This window comes from Taurulus bubalis (assembly GCF_910589615.1).
Source record: "Taurulus bubalis genome assembly, chromosome: 5".
In the NCBI taxonomy this organism is placed as follows: Eukaryota; Metazoa; Chordata; class Actinopteri; order Perciformes; family Cottidae; genus Taurulus; species Taurulus bubalis.
In genome coordinates, this window is record NC_136593.1 from 3,271,005 (window position 1) to 3,279,643 (window position 8,639).

Here is an 8,639-nt window from a genome sequence, read left to right on the forward strand (position 1 = left end):
GAAGACTGAGCACGGAGACATCAAGACGTCCAGACAGACCAGTAGGCCCAAGGTAGAGCGCTTCACCGCGAGGATTAAGAAACACGTGGATATCAAGTTACCACCATAGTATGAATTTAAACCAATGCGGAAGTGTCCTCCACTTTCCAAATAAGGTAGCTTCCGTTCATTGGTTGCGGAAAAAACAAGATGGCGTCGGCGAAATTCTAAACAGCCGTCCACAAACCAACGAGTGGCATTACGATGACTACGTCCACATATAATATATTCATATTAACAATGGCAAAGGGGCCACTTATAACTTCTCGGCTTTACGGACCTTTTTTAGCTTCTTTTATCTCATTGTTTGGATTTTACAGCAAATATACTGTCAACCCAACTACCAGCAACAGGAGACAGCAGTTTTCAGCAAAACACCTTAAAATAAACCAAATGGGCCTTCCTAGTACCAAATTAGCAACTGGTTATCAAAGTGGAAAATGATGTCACTAAAAACAAAGCAAGAGCTAAATGGAGAGGGAATGTTGGACAAATATAATTTAGCCAGGAACACGACTCCAAACGGATGATCGTATAGTTCTATATAGCTATACATGGCTGCTAGGTTCATATAATAGTGCCGGCTAGCGCAGCTTTATGAGATGATGCGTCAATGGTTTAGTATTCAGCTTGTTCTGCTGCCGCTTTAAAGTGAATATGAAACTATGAACCAGATGGATGGCATTGGGAACGTAGTTAAATCAAATGATACTCATCATAGCTGGCTATGTGACAAAAGGGTACTGATGGAAGGGGAATTTGAATAGTTTGAGAGTTCAATTCAGTTTATTTTGTAAAACCCCAAATCACAAACTACGCTGGAGAGACAATTTTAAGTGTTGCCAATTATTTTTCCATTGAAGGACGGATGCTCTAAAAGTTGCAAAATCTTTCGAGAAAGTTGTCAAGTCGTCATCACTGACAGTCCGTCACTTCAAGGATATAACTAAAATGTTACCCACCCCTAGCTTTCACCTCTTTAAAGGAATGCCCTTCACAAATAACCAAAAATGGAAATGTGTTTTGGTAAAGGGAAGAAAACCCGGACTTCTTATTTTGTGATTCAAGTGGTGAGATAGTTTGAGCATTGCAGTGATGTTGGTGACCGGCTTCTAGCAGATGACTGCTTTCTCTGCAACGACAACAAAATGTTCCTCTTGAATCCAAACACACAGTGGAGGACAACACATTAGGAGCATAAATGTCACACGGCGCATATAAACAAGTTTAAGCAGAGCTCCCTTTGATGTCACCTGAAGCAGCAACAGTTGCACAACTCCCACACGAGAACGCCTCCTATAAAAAGCCAAAGGAGCCGGTTGGGGTTGGTGGGGGGGATCGGGGGGGGGGGGGGGGTCGGGGTCACCGCAGAGAGAGGCCAACTCGTAAAAACACAAGCTGGGCCGCGGCGCAATGGAATATAAATCTAGTCGTGCTCTGCAACGTGTTCTCCAAGCTGACCTTTAGGGGGGTGAACGGCCTCGGAGAAGAGAGGTCGTTCTACGAGAGGCTGAATTATGAGAAACCTTCAAGAGATATGAGAAGGAGTGGAAGGAGATTTGTATGTTTTTTTAAAATCTATATGTGGATGAGTTGGCTACAGGAATTGGAATTTATTGGCACTTTGTGAAACAATCGCTATAGTTTGGTCTCCACCGACTCTGCAGTTACACTAAAATACTCAACCAAAACAGTTATTAATGTGCATAAAGTGGGTTAAAGGTCAACACAATGAGGTCCCATGGTGGTACACCAGAAGGGGCGGGACTTAGCCTCTCTATAGCCCTTTGGTGTTTTAATGAAAATATTGACTGGATAGCTTTCAATAAAATATCATAATGTAAAATACTCCATTACAAGTTATTTATTCAAAATGTAGTGTTATTTAACTTCAACTTCTCCAAGACACGTCTTCACTCGTCATGGAGCAAATATCAAAGAGCATTTATGCCTCCTGTGTATTAGAATGGACGTCGTCATTGTGATGTGGAGGAGTGATGTCGAGACGACGCATTCGTAAAAAGCTGCTTTCTCTTGATGCTCAAGGTTGTAAAATGTGATGCCGGTTTATCTGAGCGGACATAGAGTGTTTCTGTTAGTGTGTGAGGTGCATTCCAAATGGAAAAGATGAGGATCAATTACAGTGACCAGAGGGGAGTGTATTTAAAGACTGAGGGTTGTTAATCAACCGCAGTATATAGTCAACGGGGTCAGGTCGCTGCAGAAGTTGTTGTGGCTCTGAATGACTGGAAACAGATGGAGCTATGGGAAATGTAGTGCAAATCAAAAGGTACACACATTAGTGTAAAGTCAGCAGAATAATTATATCACAAAGGTCCTAGTATGGGTCAAGCTCCAAAGCTCCCAAATGCAGCTCCTTCACTTCCAGAATGCAGACAGACTTTGTGGTACCAAGCCCAAGCCGAGATGACCCCACGATGACGTCATCAGGGTTACTTTCCTGTTAAAGTCATAGGTCACCTGAAAACAACATGAATCGTATATTGTACTCACCTCCCTCGGCTCTCGTCCCAAAAATATTCATCAAATGTCCTGAGGGAGAGCGGAGCGCCACAAAACCAAAGCACTTTGATGAAGGAAATAAATCAACATTAATAGCAGTGTCCACTTTACATTTGCACTCCTCCTCCCTCTTTCTTCTGTTTGGGTTTCTTCTTCTTTCAAGAAGGTTGATCAAAGGTTACGAAATGTCCATAAAACTCTCAGAAACGTTCTGCGCAGCCTCAAACACTGTTTTGTATCAATTTGAGGGCTCTTTGAAGTAAAGTCAGTGTAAATAATGAAATAAACAGTTGTTTTTCATAAAAGTACTGCTAAACAAAGCATTTCTGGATCAAATAATTTGTACATCCTTTACTCTCCTCAACACCATTTAATAGAAAACCTTTTTCTGGGACTACAGAGAGCCTAAGAAGTGAAGAATCATCGAGATCCCCTTCGAGGAAGAACCTCATTTACACGAGCGGTTCGTTTGAAGATGCTAATCTCTAAACTCCGATGTTCTCCGTCTTTTCCCTGCAGGTGAAGATTGCCTCTGGGAGCGACGTGAAGCGGCGCTGGCAGCAGTGGTCCGAGCAGCACATGGCGGGCCAGAGGCTCAACCCCTTCAGCGAGGAGTTCGACCACGAGTTCGCCATGGCCCAGCGCCTCCGCAAGGGCGACGACGGCTACGGCCGGCCCAAGGACGGCTCCAAGACGGCGGAGAGGGGCGACCGGGCCCAGAGGCACGTCCACCGGGAGATGGAGGAGATGGTGTGGATCATCAGGGACATGGGCCTCAAGGACAAGCAGGGGAGGACCGTCATCTCCTTCGGTCGCCTCTTCGACCGCTACGTGAAGATTTCGGATAAGGTGGTGGGCATCGCGCTGCGCTGCCGCAAACACAAGATGCTAGACTTTGAGGGGGAGATGCTGTGGAAGGGACAGGACGATGATGTCATCATCTCATTGAGGGACTGAGGACACAGAGGACAGCCCGTCAGCTGGTCGAGACAGATGATGCTATTCGGGCGACACGCGATGCTACATCGTGTGCACAAGAACAATGGAGGAATATTTGGAAGAAACAGATATGGTCTTAAAGAGACAGGCACTAACATGGAGCGTTTCAGTAAATACAAATATATTCAGACAACACGATATGAGAAAAATAATGTGGTTTTTGGCAAATTAAAGCTTGTAAACATGTTCTAGTAGAAACCCAAAATACAAGTACAGCACGAACAATTAGCATTTTCTAGTGCCAGATGTATTACCGTAAAAGTCGGGTTACAAGCCGCTCCTACCTCCAGTCAGTGTCCCCGCTGTAGCAAGCTAGGAGCAGCGCTAGCTAGCATTGCTGCTAGATAGCGTTGCTGCTAGCTAGTGCTGCTGCTGCTACCGCCGCTGCTGCTGCTACTGCCCAAGTCCCCTCTGCCCAAGTCAGGTGTCGAGCCTGGTCCCGCTACCTTCGGTGGTTTTCGGGGAGCTAGCGGAAGTTAGCAGGGAGCTAGAGGAAGTTAGCTGAGAGCTAGCGGAAGTTAGCGGGGAAGTAACGGCTAGCAGGAGCCCTAGCTGGCTACAGCGGGGAGCTAACGGGGACACTGACCAAAGGTAGTAGCGGCTTGTAACCTGACTTTTACGGTATAACTGACAGGTCATCCGGTGAAAGGAAGCTATCTTGAGCATGGTAACTATGCTCGCCTTGCTCACTATGCTACTACATGCTGGAAGCCTCAAGCCTCCAGCACAATGCAAGTCATGCTGGACAGCTTTACTGCAGGCTGAGGCTGAAGTAACTTGGATTTCATTGAATAATTCACTTGACAAAGTCTCTGTTTTGTCCTCTTAGGATAATTGTATTGAAAATAAGTAAACAAGGCAAGCATAAAGTTAGCCTTTTCACAGAACACGTGGGACTTTTTGGTGATTTAACAGATGATTTAACCTTAAAAATCAGCACAGTGTTGCCGACTATTGACCAATGAAAGTAGCTCGTAGCATTAGCTCAACACTAACTCAAACGTCACTAAATCCAGCAGGAAAGTCGCTAAGTGGGCATCTCTTAAGCCTTCCTCCAAAGCCACGCCCCCACAATTATCCCTAAAAACGGAAACAACAACATAGGCTATAGCCACAGAAAATGTCTACGTAAATAAATAAGTAAATGCTTCTAAAATACACAGCCGAGCTGTGAGTTACGTCTGAAATAGTCCTGCCTCTCGAGTTAACGTGTACAAGTTTTGACACAAAATGATTGTATAGTGAAATATGTTTTTACCTCATTTTAACATTTAGGAGACTTACTGTTTGGAATTGTGTTAATTAAATGAAACTTTGAAATGTTTAACATTTAGAACATTGTCTTTCTTTCAAAGTGAAAGCCTGAGTCTTCTTACAGAAGAACAATTTATCCACGAGGACGTGGAGATAAATGTAAATATACGAAGACCTGCTGAGTATTGAGACTGTGAAAGTGTGTCACGTTTGCTGTGAGTCAGAGTTCACATGGGATACATGAAGTCAATAAAGACCGAGATTTAAATGCTGATATCCTGGTTTCCTTATTTTGTTTTATTTTTAACCCGTAACCTTATGGTATTAAGCCCTGTTTTTGGAAAATCCTAATGGTTAATATGCCCGTACTAAATTCTGATTATCTCCTCAACCACAAGGCCTATTTTAATTATTAAAAAATATATAATATGCAGGAAACTATGGGAACATAGATAACAACTTCATACATGTGTTACTGGTATATTGGTTTATGATAACAGAAAAGGAAAGAAATATTTATATATTTTGCAAAAAAATAATAATTAAAAGTTGTATTTTATTATCGTAGCTATATTTGCTATATTTGAATTTAATATATAACATAAATGTATATGTTAAGAGTATCTGTGCGTAGTTTGGCTTTGATTGAGTGAAGTTAAGTATTCTTTATAGTTATTATACAGAGAAGCTAGAGAGGGACAGACCAGATTTTCGACTTCAAAAATACTTGTAACCCAAACACATAATATTCAAGGTTAATTTATTGCCATTGTACAAAAATGTAGTAAAGTATTATTTACTATAAAGACCTTTTTTCAAGATTAATCCAAACCCCATGAAGTAAATAAGATACAAACACAGTTGTGTTTTCAACTTTATATTTCTATCTGGTGGGCTTGATGCTTATGTTTCTTGGATGCTTCCCCCGTGTCCTCATTCGTATGATGACACCGCTGCAATGCATTGTGGGCCGTTCTCTCTGAACAGTCTACTGGCTGCAGACTCGACTTGAAATCCTTCAGGGAAGTCTCCAGAAGTTCACGCCAGAGCCCTTAAGCGCTCGCTGATACTGCAGTGAGACGGTCTTAAGCCCTGCTGGACTCTGCTGCTGCTGCTGTCCACACGCCGTTAGCAAACCACAGAGATTGTTTATTCTCATTTGTCTTTCACCGCCGCCACCGAGGGACTCTGCTGCCAGGAGGCGAAGGAGGAGCTCCAATCACACCTGCAATATAAAGTAACTGATTTATAACGACAGTATCGTTCACGAAATAGCTTTAAGTTTTGATTTAAATTATATTTTTTGTATTACTCACTCCTCCTATTTTAATTATACGGACATTTTCCACCTGAGCAGTCGCTCTAACTCCAGGATCACTTCATTTTTTTCACGAGGTGTTACTCATGGTTCTGTTATTAAACTGCTTTAACAAACTGTTTTATGGAAAGAGACCTGTTAAAAAGCAACGTCCCTCACCAACTCCCATTCAACTTCCACGGGACACCGGCCAATCACTGCATTTATGCATATGCAATTCTTCCAGAATATTGTGATTTTGCTGGGAAAAAAAGAAGAAAGAAAAGACTACCTAAAGAACCACTCTGCCTCTGCACAGTCTCTGTTATTACGGGATGGCGAGGTCAACATGGAGAGGATACATCCCCCTTTTAAAAATGAACAAAGAACCTTCTGATTACAGTCGAGCGCTGCTGTTGAGAAATGAAGCCAACGTGAAACTGCAGTTCCTCATGTGGCCACTTGAGGTAGGCTCAAACCGTGAGTCATTCGTCATAGACATCAATGTTAAAATAATCTTGTTTACAGCTTGGTACAAATAAACGATTTGGGTTTATACATATATAAATATACATATATATATATGGTCTTGGTTCCTATAATTTTATATTTCAGGATTTTGTTATGGGGACTGAACTACATCCAAACTATATTATTATAATATATTATATATATATATATATATATATATATATTGTTAATTGTTTTAATAAAACATTAATTTATATATATATATTATATATATATTAATATATATAATGTATATATTACATAAACATGTAATATATATATATATATATATATATAAATATATATATTAATATATATATAATATATATATATATATGTAATATATATATATATATATAAATTAATCTTTTATTTAAAAAAATAACAATATATATATATATTTTTCCTTCTTTTTAATAAAATTTTTTTAACAATATAATATATAATAATAATAATATAGTTTGGATGTATTCATTCCCCATGAAAAGAATCCTGAGATTCAAGAAAGAGGGAGTAGGAAGGGAGTGGACAAAAAGAGTGGAGGCAGAGGAAGTAAGGAGGTAAGGAGGAAAGGAGGAAAGGAGGAGGAGAAAGTGTGTCAGAGGTAGCTGCCCAAAACAAGCTCTGAGTGGACGATGGCAGAAGAGACTGGAGTTTTATAACGCCTCAAAGTCCCATTTCACTCTCTCTCCTCCAACCCAGTGGGGCAGCAGGGGGCGCTAGTGGCGGTCTGTCGCAGCACAACTCTCCACACGGTCCTCTGAGTGTGTGTTCCTCTGAGTGTGTGTTCCTCTGAGTGTGTGTTCCTCTGAGTGTGTGTTCCTCTGAGTGTGTGCTCCTCTGAGTGTGTGTTCCTCTGAGTGTGTGCTCCTCTGAGTGTGTGTTCCTCTGAGTGTGTGTTCCTCTGAGTGTGTGTTCCTCTGAGTGTGTGTTCCTCTGAGTGTGTGTTCCTCTGAGTGTGTGTTCCTCTGAGCTGGAACACGTCGCTCAATGGAATTGTAATTTCCCCCGTGGAGAAAATGATTTATGTCCCAATTTGCATTTTGCAGCATCTGAGGGTCTCCCGCTGGTTCAACCAATTTTATTTTAGCGTGTGATTTTGTCTCTCCGCCTTCGTGCATGCAAGTCACGCTAGTGTGTGTGTGTGTGTGTGTGTGTGATGTGTGTGTGTGATGTGGTGTCTTCTCTATCTGTCAGTCTGCGCATGTGCATGCAAGTCATGCCTCTGTGTGTGTGTGTGTCCGCTTAGTATGACCTGCCGTGCTGTCAGGCAATTGATTTGTGTGTGCGTGTGTGTTTGTGCGTGTGCGTGTGCGTGTGCATGTGCGTGTGTGTGTGAGAGAGAGACCTTAATATAAGCTGATCAGTTTGGTCGCCAGGGAGTTTGTACGTCTGCCAGAGAGAGAGAGAGAGAGAGGGATGGATAGAGATGAGGAGAGAGGAGAGAGAGAGGGAGAGAGAGATGATAGAGATGGGGGCGAGAGACGGAGAGAGGGAGAGAGATGGAGAGAGAGAGGGATGGATAGATGGGGGAGAGAGAGAGGGAGGGAGAGAGAGATGGATAGAGATGGGGAGAGAGAGAGAAAGAGAGAGTGGGACAGAGAGAGGCATGGAGAGAGAGAGAGATGAGAGAGAGGGAGGCACAAATAGTGAGCGAAGGGGGAGAAAGATTAAACAAGAGCAGCTACTATGAGAGAAAAATGGAGAGAGCGTTGGAGGGGAAATGAACGTGGAGTCGGGTTAAAGAGCGTTGCATCAGGATGACGCTGCTGACTGTCAAACAGAACGAATCCCTCTTCTGCTTCTCTGCAGCTCCACCTCTCATTCTCCTCCTCCATCTTTCTGATGTGTTTTTACCTCCTCCTCCCTCTGTGTGTGTGTGTGTGTGTGTGTGTGTGTGTGTGTGTCTTTCCTCTCTCATCTGCTCCAAGAGGTTTGTGGGTTATTCAGGTTCAGTGAAGTTCACCTGTGTGTTTATTAGAGGTCATATAAATGATTTAAATACACGTTTAACGTG

General features: G+C 42.3%; 1 protein-coding gene across 1 annotated transcript in view; it reads left to right on the forward strand.

Annotated features, from left to right (window-relative positions):
* Positions 1-5,083, forward strand: part of abraa (actin binding Rho activating protein a) — a 5,832-nt gene extending 749 nt beyond the window's left edge. Inside the window, exons 1-2 of the mRNA XM_079218332.1 lie at positions 1-52; positions 3,082-5,083. The exon at positions 1-52 is cut by the window's left edge and continues 749 nt beyond it. Coding sequence (XP_079074458.1) covers positions 1-52; positions 3,082-3,519 — 490 coding nt within the window. The 3' untranslated portion in view covers positions 3,520-5,083. The remainder of the gene's footprint in view (positions 53-3,081) is intronic.
* Positions 5,084-8,639: the final 3,556 nt, after the last annotated feature.